Source organism: Halichoeres trimaculatus, unplaced genomic scaffold (genome assembly GCF_033239565.1).
Source record: "Halichoeres trimaculatus isolate MK-OKI-2021-1 unplaced genomic scaffold, fHalTri1.1 fHalTri1_scaffold_4, whole genome shotgun sequence".
Lineage (NCBI taxonomy): Eukaryota > Metazoa > Chordata > Actinopteri > Labriformes > Labridae > Halichoeres > Halichoeres trimaculatus.
The window spans coordinates 24,349,192-24,368,913 of NW_027437182.1; the positions used below are offsets into that span (position 1 = coordinate 24,349,192).

General features: G+C 38.8%; 1 protein-coding gene across 1 annotated transcript; it reads right to left on the reverse strand.

Moving 5' to 3' along the window:
* Positions 1 to 3,345: 3,345 nt before the first annotated feature.
* Positions 3,346 to 6,919, reverse strand: LOC141789113 (Rieske domain-containing protein). Its single transcript, XM_074668425.1, has 3 exons — positions 6,323 to 6,919; positions 5,943 to 6,058; positions 3,346 to 5,340 (listed from the first exon to the last, which is right to left on the reverse strand). Exons 1-3 carry the CDS (start codon positions 6,510 to 6,512, stop codon positions 5,242 to 5,244), a joined length of 405 nt encoding a protein of 134 aa, XP_074524526.1. The 5' UTR covers positions 6,513 to 6,919; the 3' UTR covers positions 3,346 to 5,241.
* Between the last annotated feature and the right edge of the window lie 12,803 nt (positions 6,920 to 19,722).

A 19,722-nucleotide genomic window follows, 5' to 3' on the forward strand; every position in this document is an offset into this window, starting at 1 on the left:
GAACTTCTTTCCAGCACAGTAGACACTGAGCCCTTTTACAAACCTAGAAACTCTTTACAACTGGGAACCTCTCTCCATGAAGTTGTGGCACAACCAAAAAGACAAAGTAGGTGCAGCGAGGGGAGGCATACCGCCCAGGGAACAAAGTATGTTTTCAGTCATACTTGTTGAAGGTTTCTTTAGCATCCCCTTTCGTCATCTGTGATTCAGCCACATGTCCTTCCACACCTACTTAAAAAGTGCAAGACCAAAACCTTTGCCAAGACAAGCATGGATGTAATAACAGGTACTGGTTGTCAAAAATAAAAATGGCTGATGGTGTATTTTAGGACAGACTCTTGTCAACTGCACATTCCAAATTTGGTTCACCAAACATAAATTATACATCCTATTTTCAGAAACCATCATAGAAACTAATTCAGTGTCCGAATTGACCATTTTTTTTATTGTTGGGTAATATTTTTGTGAGTGGCCTTTGTATCTAAAAGTGCAATAACTATGTAATTTAACTTAATAATTCTTGAAGAAGCACGCAGAGGTACATAGAGAGTGCTACTAGTGAATTATCCTTCAGTGCCTGTGGCAGCAAGTGGTCAAGGTGTTAGTATAAGATCTTGAATAAGACTCACTTTGAGCTGTTTTTATTTCACTAATAATTTAACTATGCTTTAATTGATTTCCAGTTTTCCTAACTGCATAAAACCTATAAAACTGTGTATTTTGCTGCATGACTCTGTTAATTTTACAATGTGTACACAATGTTTTTTTTCCTGTAAATAATCTAATTAGGGGAGGTTAAAGTTCTCCATGGTCATTCTGTTCATCAACAAAATCCACTGTGTGATGAAAAACCTCAAGACTCCAACGTCAATTTTCTTACTCTGCGATTATGAGACAGCGTGGCAATATCAGATCGTATATGGCTTGGTTCGTGATGAGACAGGTGAATTTTTACCTCAAAATAGTGATCTGTTTTTATAATTGAGCTTGGCAATAATAAGATACTTTGTTTACTGATAAAAAGCTCCAAACTTGGAAAATAGGGCATAACAGACCTATGGGAAAAGCTTTTCAAACTGAACTACACCAAAACCAAAAAAGGGAGACGACGATGAAACTAGAAGAAGCAGAGAAGTAACTATTATTCTTCTATTACTAGGAAAATAAATTTGATACTTTCTGGAAAGTTTTAAAACATATATATCAAACAAACAGGTTCATTTCTAGGACACAAATGTAGTAATCTGAGCCCAAAAGTATTATGGACAAAAATATTTATTTTTGAATGATATACAGGGGCTAATGCAGCTGACTCTTGACATATTTGCTGCTCTACTCATTCAAGCCACAAAAAATAGAATTTCATCATGTGCAACAGATGTGTTGTTGGTTTGCTCTAATATGTGTTGAGGTTGAATGAATCAACAGAGCCTTTTACCCACTTCAAACAACAATCTCTTCCCAATATGCACTTGGAGAGGCACACTCCTGAAAACACTCAAAATAGAGTAAGATAGGCTAACAACACATCAAACCTTAACCATTACCACTGAACTCTTTAATCACAGGCCTGTTGACCATCCACAACAGAATAGTCCAGATCTCTAGATGAAAACAAACATCAGCCTGCAGCAGATGTAACATCCACCCCATAAGAAAGATGATGATTGAATCCAGGTGTGGGAAGAGATAAGCCCTATAAAAATGCAATGGTGTGTGAGGTCAGCTGAGGAGGACCGACAGCTGTAGAGCAACAGAAGGAAATGTTAGACCAAAGACTTCAAGAGACAGAGGGGAGGAGGGGATTATCCAGTGATGGATTTAATCATTTTTGGGGTACTGTTTGGTAAAAGGGGGAAAAAAGGAAGGGAAAATATTAGTGGTCTTTGGCCTCGCAGTCAATCACTTCGAAAACATCAGGCTTCAAAAGTGGTTGCACATGGAAGAATGCAGGTTTTGGAGGAGAATGCTTTGACAGGCGAATTGGCTTATTCATGAGGAGAAACCATCAGAAGGGTTTGAAGGACAAGGTAACAATAATAGGCAGAGTAAGCCATTATGTAAAGCTTTGCAGGCGAAAGTAAGCTTGGCTCTTAAGCAGTTACTTTGTCATCTGGGGAACTTCAAAGAAGGGTAAACATCTTTTGCAATGTTTGGTTTGATGACTCACAAAAAAGTATTAAGAATCAAGTGGCCTACAGTTACAGACTGAATGCAACACATGCAAAAACAAAGAGCACTCCTTTCATTTGTAAAAGAAGGAAAAAAATATTTTTTCTTCTTGTTAGGATGTCAGTAGGAGTACTTAGTAAGAGAACTGCTGCATTTCAGCTTTTACACTAATATCACATGGGTTAAGGGACTAAAATGAGTTTTGTTTTCAACTTTTAAAGAAATATTTTTGTAAAATCATTGTATTGACTATGTCTGCGTGTTTGACTGACAGTTATGCAGGTCTAGCATGCTAGCTTAGCTTAGCATGAAGACTGGAATTGAAGGAAAGAGGCGTCCAGGGTCTTCTTGAAACCCTGCTGGCATGGCACACAAGCTATGCTCGTTGTATGGCTTCAGTTAAAGGAAGATTCATTGCCAAAAAGATTTCTAATGAAACCACAATTTGTAATGTTTATCTGTCCTTATACCTGCCTAGCTTGCCTGCTGTTTACTGTACTGTAGCCATATACTGCCTGAGCAGATGAGAGTGGTATTGGTTTCTCTGTAAAGCTCCTCAAGACAACAAATCACAAGTATTTCTTTTATTCAATACAGCACTTTTATTACAGCTGTAACAGTGCTGGGGTGCTTAAAAAAGCAAACTCCTTAACCTACTAGAGAAACTCCAGGTAGTGCATTAAATGTCGACTGGATCCTCTTTCACTTTTGGGCAGAACACACTTTATCAACCGGAAAGCACCAAATGTTCAGAAGTAACTTGAGCACAAATTGATTTTCCCTTTCTTCTATCAAACAATTCAGTTGGTCAAAGGTAAATCAAATTTTATCGGACAATAACTGGTATTTTTCACCCACTTATTGTAGTTATCTGAGGGGGATGTTTATTTGTCACTGTCCTGCAGAGTCACCTGAGCTCCATTAAACAGTTGCATTAATCAAATCCTGCTTATTCTCTGTAAACGCTTCAAAATTGCATGGTGATGCCATTTGCTTCTCTATGATTTATGTTGGTATGTGTAAATTGTGTATTGTACGAAATCTACTAATGTTGTAGAAACAAGATACTGTAAATAAATGGTTTTGTGTAAACTTCTTGTTTCATTATAATTCTGACTTGTAAATTAAATGTTAAGACACACTGTTAAATGATAGAAATGTAACCACTTCATATTTCTGAAGTAAATAAATATTTTTATTTTAATATAAGAAAACAGACTCTTGCTCACATACAGTCATTCTTCAAATGAATTGAACAAAGTAGAAAAATACTGTTTAAATAAAATTGAATACAAATCAATCAAAAGGGAAAAAAATGGCAGAAAGATAACTGAAATTCAAGTGTTTGCTTTTGACAGTGTTTTCATACTGTCCAGGTACATAGTTCATAAAACAAGCCAATAACAAATACATAAACATTAAAGAACATATTCGGTGAATTTTAAGACACACATGGCAAATGGCTGAAAAATATAAATACTGGAAAAAAATGGGCATAACTCTGAACAATGTCTGCTTTGACTTCTCTACCTCCTTAAAATAGCTCATCTTCTCTGTGTACAAGTACTGCCCTCCAGGTGATGAGTTATGTCACACACAGAGCCCACAACAGACACTCAAGCCTGGGGAAATATTATTGTAATAAAGTCGCACAACAGGGGGCACAGCAGGGAGAAAAATAAAAGTGTTGAGCCACACTGTCACTGACACCTTCAGGACTGGACTCTGTGCCTCTGCTGGCAAGAAGTGCTGACAGAAAATATACTGAGTGACTGCCCTCAGCACTGAAGAATAAAAAAAAAACACATCAGTGCACACACACATAAAAGTAGAAAAACACATTTTTCCGCAGTCAATGGTGCATTTCAGGTCGTGAACCTTCCCCCGGCGCCTCACTAACCATTTCTCTCAAGTCCCATTGCGTCAGTAACAGACAAACCTGTCTGAGAATGAGCCAGGGATGGAGGGAAACACTGATGGAGACGTCTTAATGCCGCGCCTGCCACAAGTTGAAACTGTGTTGCTCTTTATGTGTGTTCTGCTTGATGGAACTTTATTTGGGTTAAAAAGCTGTCAGAAATAACAAACGCTGAAAAGGCTTCACTGTCACGTGACATCACTGGAAGAAGTGTCCAGAGGTTTCCAAAGGCCCTAACCCAGGGATGATGTCTTTGAGTCACAGTTTGAGGCCTTATAACAGACATGGATGTTTTATTTACAAACATGAGACTGTTGTGTTAGTTTCATTTTAGTCACTGAGCAAAGCCCTCATAATGCTTCTCCTGCAACTTGTGCTAAATCTCAAAGTTCCGAACTAGGTGATAACTAGGAACCATATAATGTGTCCACTATCACTGGATAAGCAAAGCATTTGCACATGTGATGACTACAATTCTGTTTGCATGCAAATTAATCACCTGATTTCTGTGTCATTTGCATTTCTTGAATTCTGTTTTTTTTGCACTTGAGTGTATTAGATGCATACCAAAAAGATATTATAGGTTAGCAAGTGTAAACAAGTGCAGTTAGAATTGGCAACAGAAAGGCATGAATGGAGTCTAAGAATCAGGATACAAGTTTAGAATAGTTTCTAGGTAATTCTTTGACTGCTTTCAACTGAAAATGTTACGGCTTGTGTTAATTTGATTTTATATGCAACAAAAAAGTAAATTGTAAAATCACAATGAGGAAAATTAAAACCACCCTGTCTATAATTACACCTGCAAGTTTTATTGCAGAGTTAAACTTCACATTGCATATTTGCTCCTGTCTAGATTGTTATCAATCTCAGCAGTGAATTAGCAGCTCTCCATGTTCAGTGTGTGTTTTAAGTCTCTACCTGGAATGCCTGCAAGAAAAACTCTGAAGCAATTTAATGAAGTCATGTCTTCCCCGGACCATCATTTGATGTCATCCTGAGTTCACAGCAATGAAAGGGGAAATGGTCTGTGAAAACGACTGATAAGGCTTAGGAATGTTTCAGATGGCTCGGGTTTGTGGAACAAGTCTTAAAATAGCTAATGTGGGCTTACGATGGACTGAAGGATGAAACAGACACACTGGGGTTGTTCAGCTCTTCTGATCTGCAGGAAAAGGCTGCAGGGAAAGCCTGTTGGCATGTTTCACATACACGTTGCCATCCTCCAGCTTGACTTCATACACTTGTTGCTGTGAAGGTGATGAGAGAGGGACACAAAGAGATACGTGATACAGTAAAGCCAGAGCACTTCACTTACACAAGTTTACTAGAGTTAACGGATCATAATAATGCAAACCCTCCTCAGTGACCTCAGTGATGTGAGAAAATGTATTGTTTGTATTACTGTTCTTTATGGTTAACTTTACCATGATTATAGAGAGAAACAAGTTTATAAAAAGTGATTAATGGAAAAGAAGATGAGATGTTTATTGAAAGTTAAGCTTTTGTTTGGACTGTACATTGGCACATGCATCCAAACAACTGAACAGAAGAAAAATGTTGAACAGAACAAAAGAGGGGAACACAATCTTTACTCTGACTGATGAGCTTTGATTTCATGCTGTGTCAATCAGTGGCACGTCTAATATTCAATAGCAATGGATGATTAATACTCAAATCACCGCCAATATTCAGGTCACCACCCTGCAAGTGGAGCCCCTTAGAGATGGTTATGCTTTCACTTTCATACATTACAACTGATTTTACATCAGACAACTTTGGGGACAAGTTTCAGCAATGTTTTATGGGCTAGGTTAAATATGACTGTTGAGCTTTGAATTTCATTACTGACCTGTAAAGAGGTCCCTGATTTTCCTGTTCTGAGGTCAAAGTCATAGTCATGCCATGGACAGAAGACCTGCAGGACCCCATCTGCCTCCTCAATGTCCCCTTCACACAGAGGACCGCCTGGGAAACACAGCAAACTGATTATTGAGCCTCTTATTATCTTACTCCACACAATAACAACAATACTAAAACCGTTAACTGTTCGCTTTCTGTGACAGTATTTGATAAAATATCATGTAGCGCTACAAAACAACTGTTTCATTCGAGGTGATGTAAACACTTAAATGCTGTGATATTTATAACATATTACGCGTTTAGAAAATGTTTTGTGCCTTTAAGATATATTGGTATGAGTGAATTAAGATGGGTTGGTTGATGCATTACCGGAGTGAGAACAGCGAGCATCCATCGCGAAAAACTCCCCCTTCACGTAGAAGAGGCAGACATCAGAAGCGTGGCCGAGGGGGGAGTACATCAGGCGGCAGCGCTGCTTGGAAAGCACCGCGGTCGGGCCTATGAGTCTCCATACAGCCCCGTCCGTGGTTCCCTCCTCACCTCCGGAGCCAGAAGCCATAAAAAATGGCGATGTACGCTGTTTTTCTAATTTGTGTTACTACGGGGCTGCTTTTCTCCGCCGGTGAAAATGGATTTGGCTGCTCTTGCTGTAAAAATATTCCATGATGATCAGCAGGCCGAGGCTGGTACGACGGTCAGCTGTGCGAGCTGTGCGGGCTGAGCTCCCTGGATGAGAGCTGCAGCCAGCCAGCGGGGGCACAGTCTCCCCGAGCAGTGCTACCGTTAACATGGGTTACACGTGATAAATGAGTGGCAGATAAGATTGTTCATCGTTAACACATTACACACCTTTTGTCGTGTTGTTTCGCTCGAAATGTTTGTTTACAGCTGTTCTGTCTTGAGCTGTCCCACTACTCAAACAGCAGCCAGGAGCCAGAACCATCTAAACAACACAGACACTCCAAGAAGAACAGACCCGGACAGCCACTTCCTGTTTCCCTTTTTATTTTTGATAAAGGCCCGTATGTGAAATAAACAGTTTTGTGTAAACCAATGCAACTGTTAATCAAATCTCTCCTAATATTGAGTTTTATGGAAAACTTTAATGTATTTGACCCACAAAGTTGGCTTTTTTTCCCTTTAGTGTGGTAGATGTGGAACACTACTTTTTATGCAGCATCCAAAAAGTTCAAAACCATTGCTCAATCATTAGTTATAAAGCCTGTTATTGTCTGTTCATAAAAGACTCTGCGTTCCAGACAGGTATTTGGCTTACTATTGCAAGTCGAGTTTAAAAAAGCAGTTTAAAGAATGATTATGAACAGATTGTTTTTTTTTTCCTGTGAATGCAAGTTTTTTAAGCTTCTGTTGTTATACTTGAAGTGATATTGTATCTTAAAAAAAGGTCTGCAAAGAGATTAACCTGTCTTAAAAGAGGATGTCTAGTACTCACTTCGGTGGACTGGGAACTGTCTTTGATGAGTAAATGTTGATAATTTATCAACACCGCCAATGTTTACACATTGAAGCCCAACCTTGTACCACCTTTACATTTATCCAGTCAGCAAAATATCAAAACAAAAATACAAACGATCTGCTTTCCTTCCACTTTTATTCATCTTGGCTCCATGGCTTTATTGTGCCAGTAATAATGCTGTTGGCAGTTAAGTGTGTAAGTCATGTGATCACTGTCTAGACTGGTGTGATGCATAACAGAGGCCACTTGTTCTGATTTCTCACTTTGAAAAACTGACTCATGTAATGCATGCTGTGTGAGCACAGGGGAGAGCACCATGGCGTAAAAGCATGTTAAAGGCTGGAAAAAAAAAAAGAAGGCTACTGCATTTTGTCAGAAGTTGGATCTCAGCAGGAGGAACCAAAGTAAAATCACGGAAGACTAAGGAAAGCCAGTACAAAGAAACATGAGCGAAGTGACCTAATTCTCTGCTTGAAAGTTCAACAAAATACAGACTTGTCATGTGTCCTTTCGGTGGTTAACTCTTGAGGTGTGACACCCCCCACAAAATACCAAAAATAAACACAAAAAAATAAAAATAAATTAAAAAAATATATAATATATAAATAAAAATAAAAACAAATATATATATATATATATATATATATATATATATATATATGTGTGTGTGTGTGTGTGTGTGTATATATATGTGTATATAGTGTATTCTCTCAAAGCAGTGCCTAAGAAAACAAAAGATCACAAAACCAAATGCTTATGTTGAGGCTTTGCATAAACTGACCATATTATAATGTTTTAAACAGGATATATTACTTATATCTCATTTTCAAGTGACAGCTTGTGGACCTAAAAATTTAAATAATTCACTCCTGTCAATCAATTGCACTGGTTATTTGGCAGTATTTTATCACACTGCAGCATTTCTTCGAAAATAGCTTGAAATTAAGCCAGTCGTAAAACACAGACTGCAATAATTTGGCTTGCTAATTAGTGCAGCTTGGATCATGACACCTTCACTCATACAGCAGTGCAGAGGAAAAACCAAAGGTGTTTATTTTCAGCATTAATGCCAAGTATTACTTATAGAGGGTGTGTCATATAGGAAATAAAAAGGGTCCTGGTAACTCCAGCCAAAAGGGTTCACTGTGAAGTGGACAGTCTGCAGACTTGAGGTGGCACCAACTAACTGACAGTCATTACCCACAGCTCTGCTTTGGCTTGCTGAAAGGTGAGAAATCTGTAAGGAACACAAATTAGTTCCTAAATGTTTGAGTTTATTTAAAGAGAAGAAAAGAAAATAAAGAAACCAAAATGATATATTGTGGAAAATGTGAATCAGTAGTCTGGATGGGATTAATAAACAAAGGTGCACACAGCGAGAAACAGCCAAAATGATCACAAGAGGATAAGACTGTCTATAAATTTCTTTGACTTCTTATTGCAGTACTCAGACCACTGGACAGTGTAACTATTTGCATGAGGTGAAATTTGGTGTAGAGAAATCTGGCTCCAATGAGACATTAAACTGTGACTGGAGCCCAAACTCATCCATCATTAGCCTCGTCTTGTCTACAACCCAGCAACCACCCTCTAAAGTCTCCTAATTCATCCGCCAAGGGTGGATGGAAGACCAGCTCTCCAGCCAACATGGTTTTCATTAGCTAAGCAAATGCTCCGGCCAATCTTGCAACAGCAGTACCTGCTTACTTTGCTTCTTGTTCTACTGGATGATGTCATTCTAGTGCTTCTTGTTCGATGCTGATACAGGAACAGCACTTTTTAAGCTCCCAAAAGGAGCTCATTCCAGGATAGCACTATTGTTTTCTTGCTCATGTCTGTTACAACAGCGGGTCATGAATAGCCATAATGTCACCTCAAATGCAAATCCAGACTTAGCTTTGATGTTTTGAGGACAGGAAACTGAACCCACCACTGACTCCTCGGCTCCATCCCAATGTCTGCCCTCAGAGACCTGCGTTCCCAATAAGCCCCTAGGCTCTGCTGTGTCTCATGTGAAAACGATAAGTGGTTGAAGGCCCTGTCATAAACGTTAGAGCACTCTTATATAAGTCTGCAATGCTGCTGACTTTGCTGAAAGAAGTTACCCACAATCCTTTGCTTTATAATGCTAAAACTGGGGTTTACAGAAAGGCTAAAAGTCTTCAAGGACAAGTTAAAATATGGCAGTAACCACTTGAATTCCGTTGTCTTAGCCTATCCTTCTTGTATTACCTGCTCTGGTCAAACAACATTTCTGAGAACAAATGAGCTGTTTTTTAGACTAAAAGGTCAACAACAGACTGCCCTTTTTAAAAAATGAAAGGACTTAGGCTTTATACCTAATTTTAAGAACTATTGTCTGTGTCATTGTCATGTCATGAATGTCACTGTCATGAAATGCCTCCAGTGAATAGAGCTTTCTTAGGGCTCTGATACACAGCTTGTTCAAGGCCTTGTTGATACGATGTTTCACCCCAAACACACACACACACACACACACACACACACGCACGCACGCACGCACGCACGCACGCACGCACGCACGCACGCACGCACGCACGCACGCACGCACGCACACACACACACACACACACACACACACACACACACAAAAAAAAAAAAAAAAAAAAAACGCAGTGAAAAAGTCTGTGTTTGCACAAAAACGCTGGAGGGAGGGACTGAAAAACAATGTAGTAAGAATGCCAGGGCTGTAGTTGGTGCTTTAATCATCTTGTCCAGAAATGGCTTTTGGTAGATCTCCACTAAAGTAGAGTTGGGCCGATCATGGGGCGTATTGACGAATGCTAAATGCAGAAGTGGTGCAACAAATGCACACATTTTTTGAAAGACAGTCAGCATATTCAAGGCCCCCAAGACAGCACTGCTAAATCCACTGGTTCTGTGTCTGGTCTGTCTCTGCTCTGTTATGGTTTGACTCTGAGTGCCCTCGGGTGTTAGAATGCACAAAGCAAGACTGCAAAGGCAGTGGAATCACATGACTGAAGATTTCCCCTCTAATGACAGAATCAACAGTTGCTCTAACCCAACAATGAGCCTCCTTATTCATGTTGTGTGAATTGGCCTCTGAAAATCTGCCGACTCCAGCCCTGGCTTCACTCAGTGTTTACATGTTGTTGTAGTGTCTAGATTTCTATCAGCTCTGAAGCAGAAATGAGCTAAACACAACTCTGGTGAACTGCTGTGTAGAAGGTGACAGAGTTGGAATCATAGGAGAATGTCTTTACGCTCCTTGAGCAGCAGAAGTGACAGTGGTAAAAGAGGTTAAACAACACAGATAAAGTCAGCATCCCAAAACATGTCACATCCAGCTCACTTGGGGAAACAAACCGCCAGCCATCTTTACAACAACTAAACTAAACATTTTTAACTTAAAGTTGTTACAACTAACCAAACCAAAACCCACCACAGAGTGTGACATGACACAACAGTATCTAATCAAATGGTGGAGCAGTTTATATGAAACAACTCTACTTTTGTGACTTAGTATCATGAATAGGCTATTACAATGTATGACCCCTTGTGCAGAACCAGGCCCTCCTCTCTAACACAGAGCACCCTGATTGAAGTCAGCCAAAGTCCATATAAAGTCCTGAGGGGATGAACCAGACAATAAAAACGAAGAAAAATATAAGAAAACCCATGGTCCCCTTTGAAAGAAGCCCACTGAATCCTCTAAAAAGGCAACCCCACTCTGTCTGCTCCTGAGCTCATAAGATTCATTGATGTTTAAATCTGGTTACAAGTGAGGCCATGCAAGGATCCTTCTTTTAACAAGGTTCATGAGACCACTCTTTGATTTGTTTAGCAGTGTTTATGAATGCATCAGGACATTGGAAAACAGGATCATGGTTAGTGAACAGTGTCTGCGCCACCTGGGCCTGTCAAAGGTCTCATTTGTTGGCTGTTAAATGGCCATGCAGAGCAATAATCAGATCTAATGACACAGCATAGCTGCTCACACCATTACAGATCCACAGTATTAAACTGCTGGCAGTGGCCAAAGTAGACTCAAGGCATCCTTTGGCTTTTTCCAAACATAACGCTGCCTGAGTGAAGGGAAGAAGGCGAATGTTAAGATGACTCATTTGTCCAACATTTTGTCTCAACTGTGGAAACATGCAGAAAAACAGGACAATGAGCAGACCTCTTGCTGCTAACTGGCATCAAACTTAAAACACAACTTCTGATTTATGATAGATTTAGAAACCTCATGGTCAGTTCTGTGTCATTTAGTATTTCATTTCACTACTGGTTGGATTAAATTTAAAACAGAAGTGAAAAAAATACTTATGAAAGGTAATTGATGACCTTGTTTTTTTATTTTATTCTTTTTTTATGTGTGATTTAATTTCAAGATTCCAATCACATCAGTGTGATTGACAGAGCTGAAATGCAAGTGACAGCACACACTTCCTTTTCCATTCACTTTTTCACAACACATTCTCAACTTGTTGACATACAGCACATTTTCCCACAAGCTAATGCTGACACTGTCTTATGACTGGTATTTGTCAGTTTTAAAGGTCGGTGATGACAGTTGCAGGTCGTTTTGGGGAGATGTATTCTGACAAAAATAATCAGATTAGAAGTGTCTTGTACAGTATTATTCCCAAAGTGGAGAGCAAGTTGCTAAACAATTTTCACTGAGGCATGGTTTGTTTAAAAGGCACCTTATTTGACCTACAAGGGTATTAAGCCTTAGAATGTTTTTTTTTTTTTTTTTTTTTTACCACCAATTTGTATGGGAGAGACATCACTTAATTGTACCCAAGAGAGCTCCTCTGTAGTCTGCCCTCCGCCCCCACATCTCCACTGCATAAAAATCTGCAAGAGAGATCAGACTATGCTACATTCTTTCCCCCATGTCCTCAGACCTGATTATATCCAGACACAATACGTCTTGTTCTTCAAGGTTCCAAGCTTTGTAGACGGACTATTTGGGGAGATATCTCAAGAAATGAGGAGGCAGGTTTTTACCGAATGAAAACGCAGAGGTATAATTGTCATGACATGCCTGTATGGCGAGTGTTTTACAGCGTGACATATGGTTTATGTTGGATTGTGTTGATGGATTGCGTTGATTGGTGGAAATATGATCAGGTCTGGATCCGAAATTAACAAGGCCAAGAATCCATTGGCGTGCTAGTAGCTCTGTGAGATTGCACAGGAGTGCTTTCAGGTGAAAGAGGACGAATGCTAACAAGGTTGGGGTGATAATGCTTACATACTGATGTGGAGGAGATGTTTTGTTAATCATATTAAGATTTCATGTTCAATCAAAGGAAAGTGCCACTAAGTGGGATAGAGCCTGTCATGTTTTTTCTCTCACTGACAGCATACATATCAAATCTCAAGAGAGAGGAGATGTTATTGCCATCATGGCTATTTGTACCAAATTTTGTGCAACTCTAGCAAATGACTGCGGAGGTCTTTGAGCACAAATTCAATGCTCATGTTAGAAGAAAATCTAGTAGATCACCGTATATATTGAAGGTAATCTTCTCAAAAGTACAGTGTCTTAATAATTTCATGGTTATCAAGCAAATAGTTGTTGAGATGTTTAAGAATGGGTCAGAGCTCAGAGAGGCAGACAGAGACTTCCCCCTAATGAGACATGAAGCTAGCGTGGCTTGTTAAAAAGCAAGGGGCATCCAAACTCTGGAGGTTTAATGTGAAAACTGTGCGTTACAGTGTAATATTGACACTAAGCTATAAGCATTTTTACAAACTTTGTCTTTATGTAAGATACATTCCTCAGCTTACTATATTACAGTTAAAAAATACCGTAGTAGCTGAAGATTTTTCTTCCCCCATAAAACAACATTGGCATGCACCAGAAAAGATGTTTCCTTAAGTGATGACAGGACACCTCCCACTGACAGGTGAAAATAACTTTTGATTTTAAAAATTGATCAAGTATCACCTTTTTAAAATGTTCTTTTCTATACTTTCTTACTCTGATATTTGGGTTTATGATCAAATTCAAGGAGTCCAGAAAGGCCCCTAGTAAAATACTAGCGACATTTCTTTTTATAAGGACCAAAATCCTGGGCGGCGCCTCTATGAATAAATAATAAAAAAAATAAGGATACAAATGTAAAAAAGGTCAGGACATGCTGAAGGAATTATATTACTCTCAGCAGGGAACAAATGATTCAAAAAAGTTTAAAACTTTTCAAAGCATTGTTTTCTTAAACTTATCGGGGGGGGGGGGGGGGGGGGGGGTCTTCTTCAAAACAAACTAACAAACAAAAGTCCAGACAGGGGTGTTGGCTTGTTGGTTGAGTGGTTGAGTCATGTGCCCCTTAAAAAAAGGCTTTAATCCTCAAACAGCTCAGGTTTGATTCCAACCTGCTGCCTCTCCTACATGCCCCTGCCCTCTCTCTTGGTTCTTTACTAAGTAAGATAGAAAACCAGGGTAATGAATGAATACATAAAACTGTACCTAGGAAATGGGAATGAGGTGTTTAAAAAGCAATCATCTCCAAAGGGGTGGAATTAATTTGATTGATGTTTATTACTGTGGAGTGTTAAGGATTGTTAATGATTTCTTATTATTTGATCAACAAGCGTACTGCTGCAATAGAGGTGTTATAACTTTGTATACAGTGTCTCGTTGTCTAGATATGAAATACCACAACAGTACAAAACTATGAATTTTCTGCAAAAACAGCAACACATATAGAATATTTGGTTGTTTTCTGCATTTACTCCAATGTATACCTACAGTATACGTAGATATTCTGTCAATGTGACTACTTGTCTTTCCTGTTAGTCATGATGGTTGGTTCAACGATCACTTGACCCCTCAGTCTGCACTTGTCTACACACTCTATCTTCATATACATTAATAAATTAAACTCCTCCACATCCTCTTATTGTCCGTATTGAGCCATGATGCACGCTGAGATCAACCTGCACCGTGAACTTGTTTCCTTTTTTTTCCTGAAGAGATAAAAAAGGCAATATAGAGTGTTTCTGTCAGCATAACTGACTCCATGGTTAAGTCCCGCCCACAAATGCAAGGAGCCAATCATAGTGTGCATAGCCTTACATACATTTGGACATCCTCTGCCCATACGTTCATTGAAATACATTGTAGAAGGTTGGTTTTCATTTGGTCTTATCAGGTTTTTCTGAGATTTTAAGTTTTAAAATGGTCATACTGTGTTCATGAGGTACATGCAGCTCTGACACAAAGTATCCTGATTGGCTGGGCGATGGAATGTACTTTTCTACTCTTTCATAAGCCACATCTCAACAGAGAAAAGTGTCTCCTTTGGATAAAGTTGTGCAGTAGACCACAATATCAACTTAATGTGAATGAAATTAACAAGGATGTCTACATCTGTTCTGAGGTACGCTGACAACATATTAACTGCTGGAAAGAAAAACAAAGTTATCTTTAACGCTAAAACTGCCACTGCAATCTCACGGACTGTTTTGGATTCCCTCTAGCATTAGCTAAAGTTAGCCTACCATTAGCTCCTAGCTGCATTGTTCATTATGTTGCTTTGTTTGTTGGGAGTTCATCAGCCTAATTTGTACTATTTTTTGTTCTGTGATGATCGCACATCATTGTTAGCCGTTGTCCAAAGGGCTCTAGTTAAATTAACGTTAGCTTCTGGAGCTTAGCTGCATTGACTGATCTGTAATAGCCGAGATAACAAAGGTTGGCAAATGTGCTAAATGATTCAGTGTAAATACTGTAGCACTGAACTAACGGAGATACACACTTGGTGAATATGGTTAAAAAAAAGCCGTAATATTTTTCCCATGGCCAATTCTGATCCTCTATTTGTAGTCTAAGGCAGTGATGGCAATGAGATGCGCTAGCGCTTGGTAACATCGGGATCTGTAAAGTTTGCTCGTAACTGAAGCTTTTTATTGACCCTCTGAACAATAAAATGATTAATACATCCCTCCATTGTCTATTTTAGACCCTTTGGTGACTTCTAAATGATATGTGATCATTCTGTCTCCAAAAATCATCAACAGCATCTTGCCTCTGAATGTTCATGTTTGTCTGAGTGAGTGAGTGGAGGGGCGTAGTTTAGTCATAGGTCAATTCGACATCGTAAAGACGAATATGCTGCCATCTAATCACAGATAGCGTATAGTTAGGGATAAAATATTGTTAGCTCAGGCTCCATTAATTAAGATAAAAACAGAAAAACTGTTGAAGGAACAATGCATTTTAAAAAAGCATATGAAGAAAGGTAAATCACTTCCCTTCAGCTGCTATCTGACTGGCTGATTTTATCCATGCCTCAAACTAAATATTTGTCTTCCTCCAAAGGACACTTCAAGACTCACAGACTCTGCCTGTGTCCCATAATGGCACCCCTAGAGAGACACACTCTGCTTCATGGCCCTTAAAAATAAATAGGGCATTTTATAACAGAGCATCATTACAGTCTGGAAAAAGGGACCAGAGACTGGATGATAGAGGCCAACTTATCAAAAAGTAAACACAAAACCCCACAATACTTTTTTGTGTGTTTGAAATTTGATTTATTAGTCATAGTCAATTAAAGACATAATGTCCCAGGCCGTACAATTTTTGAGCCAAACATATCTTTTTAAGATTATTTTGCTCAGGTGATTAATAAAACGTTGCTTTCATGAATAAACCATATTTCCAAATTTTCCCCAGGGAAGATGCCAAAATAACATAAATGGTGTCTTAAAAAAAGAAAGGATACCTGTACCAGAGTAATATTTGAAGAAGCAATAAATTTTAGGATTCATAAAGAAGGCCCAGCTCTATAAAAAGCCATTTAAGCCATGAACACAGACAAAAACTACACTGGCCACAGTTCCAACCACATCATAGACTCTTTGGCTCATCTGCCTTCAACAGGCAGGACTTATGGAGTAGAGATGGATTGAAGGAAAGCTAGTCCATCTGGGAAAGTTTGCTCTCGGGAAAAAAAAAGAAAAGGTATTGAAACTCAATGTGCTCGTAGACTTTTACCGTTTATAGGTATGTGCTATCTTTACAAAATGGGGAAAATGTGGAAATATTATTTAAAACAAAAAGCTTAAGATATTTAAACGGAAACTCATCCTCAGGTTTAGTTAAAAAAAAAATCTAGGTATTTTTTAAATTATTTTTTGCATGTAAGTTTACATGTTCGTGTTGAGTGTTGAGTTTAAAGATTGTTGATATATTAAATTGAATTTCTCACTCTCCCATCACAAGCCTGCAAAACTGCTGACATTTCATCAACCCATCTTTCAATCTCATAATCCCTTGCACTCTGACTCATGAAAAAGACCCCAAGGTACTTGATGTCTCCCACCTGGGAGAAATAATACACTGATTTCTGGTAGAGAACCATGGCTGCAGGCTCAGAGCTGTTGACTTCATTCAGACTGCTTCACACTTGGCTGCAAACCCCCTTAGTTCCAGCTGGAGGTTGTGGTTGGATGAAGCCAACAGAACCACATCACCCACAAAACGCAGGGATGAAATTCTTAGATCCCCAAACCAGACACTGTGCTCCCCCGGGCAGCATGTTAAATCCCTGTACATGGAAATCAAGAACATGCAGTCAGTCACAGCTGTTAGTCCTGGTAGAGACCAACATTTACCAGACACCTGTTTGACTTTGAGAAAAGGAAAACTGCTCTCAAGAAATCCCATATACCAAACATTACTATTATGGGGCATAAACTTTCTGATTTCAATTTGTATACATATACATGCTGCCCTGTAACAAGAACTAGATGCAGTATTGCAACTGTTATGATCAGACAATTGTACAAGTCTCTTCGATCCAAGTCCCAAGCGAGTAGCAAGTCATTTGGTACAAGTCTCAAATTTTTCTGTTGAAGGCAAGTCAAGTCAAGTTGAGTCACCAGGTTGTCGAGTCGAGTCAGTGGTTATATCTCAGGTTTATATCTTGAAGAGAGAAACCTTATCTTCCTAAAGTAAATGTCAAAAAATACCATGCAGATTAGTCTGCAACTCTGCATCTATTAAACCATATACTTTAATTGTATAATGGAGAGGTATAATTATATTTTAATATATTATTTATCATCAGGCACAAATTTAGCTGTCTGTAGTGCCTGGCCACGTGCATTTGTTTTGCTGGTACAGGATCCTTTATCCCCGTTCCCAAAGAATAACTGAGTCAACTAAATGCAACTCTAGCTAGAGGAAAAACTTGTCGGAGGCTGAGAAGGAATAAAGTTTTGACGTGGGAGTTATTTCCTCTGCTGACGAGTCACGGCTGGATGTTTGTTGTGAAGAGTGATAAGGTGTTGGAAGATTTGGGCTTGCTACCATAGATAGATATTATTTATGCAGTCTCATAGGCTACAGTAGCACATATCAACATTTGCAACAATGGTGAGTGAAATTGTTTGTCTTATTAGCAACAATGTTCAAAACACTATCGACAAACATATCACCAACACACACATGCACATGCTCATACACTTTATAATAGTGTTAGTTTGGTTTCACTTCCTTGGCTTCATGTGCAGTCTTTAAATGGCGGATAAAGTTGGATGTTGTTCCCTAATTTTCCTTTATTTTGGCGCCGCATATCTTGCATTGCGCATTCCTCCTTTTGCCATTCGGATGGAAGATTTTAAACGCAAACTGCACTATTTTTGGAGCAGCAAAACTGTCTACAGGCTCGGGGGCAGTCGCCATTATTAGCGAACAACCGCACTGTGTTGTGTTTGCCCATTGGCTGCTTGTGTGCTTGTGATCTTGCTACACACCTGTTTCCAATCAATCAATCAATCAAAGTGTGAACCTATAGCGAGGTGAACATGCTACGAGTCGTCTGACTCAGCTTGCTCTAAGTCGAGTCGAGTCTGAAGTCACTGTCTTTCCAGTCAAGTTAGGTCTCAATTTTTTTATCCTCAAGTCGAGTCGAGTTGCAAGTCGTCAAATTTGCGACTCGAATTGAGTCTATGACTGAAGTCCAATTGTCTGGTTGTGATATCATAGTAATCTGCCAGTCTTTAACTGACATAATCATCCAAATATATTCATAAAGAATTGACAAATGACTGATTAAATAATCACTAAAACAGTATGTGAGTGTATGATCAGGTATCAGGTGTTGAGTGGAAATGATAAAAATGCTAAATTTAGTCACAGTAGTTAAATAAAGCTCCAATCACTTGCCACCACAATATCTCCTCTATTTATTTCACTTAACACACCCAAAACACCACCTACTGTCTCTCATCTTACACATCCAGGATGTGGGAGTGTAACATTCAGAACAGTATTGAACTATAGACACTACAGACATTCATCTGTACCTAAGAGACTTGTTAAGACAGAAGGTTGCACTAGATAACTGTGCTGCAGTCAAATCTTAACTTTGTCCATTGGGTCAAATTCCTGAAGGTTTGCTTCTCAAGTTGATACTTTTGAATCCAAAGACATAAATAACTATCACAGGGTTTCAAAGCAGAGCTGGATGAACCCACAATGGGAAGTCTGTTAAAATGGGCTTTGGATCCCTTACTTTATGAGTGTTATCACATTCAAATGTCAGTAAACACAGGCACACCATTATATACTTCCATTGATGACAAGCGAAAGTTTAATATAACACTATGACACATAGTTAACCCTTTAAGCACTGGACTCTTTTTGGGGTGTCAGCAATAAAAATAACATGTTCAAATTCAAAACAGTATATCGCTGCATCTGCAAGGTCTATTTGAAACATTCTGATATTTTAATACAGGAAAAACTTGTGAAAATTGTTTTTTTTTTTTTTTGGGGGGGGGGGGTGTCAGTATTGGTATCTATGTAACTGGATCATGGTAATAAGTCACGTATTACTCAAACAAAGAGAAAGTTTGGTTGGAGTATGGCTTGATTATGTTTGTAGCTGAGTTTGTCTTGTTTAATCTCATGCGTTACATTACTATATTTATAAGTGGTAAGTGCTTCGTTTTATGCCTTTTGTTTTGGAGTGACCTCAAAATTACAAAACTGGGGGACCTTAGGGCTTCAAGGGTTAATTTAATTCAAATTAATAACACAGTATTCCCCAGGAAAAAAAAACAAATATCTAAAAACTTTATCTGATGCATTTGCCATTTTAGATTTGGAATTTAGCTGCAAACATAGAGGAAGGGCCAACAGCTTCTCATTTTTTTTAACATCATTATCAATGTGCTGATCTGATTGGGTGGAGTGCGGAAAAAAAAAGTGCTGTGCTGATTTGCTGCTTTAATGTTGCAGGCTATTTCAGAGTCAGAAAAACACCACACAAAATTACTGTTG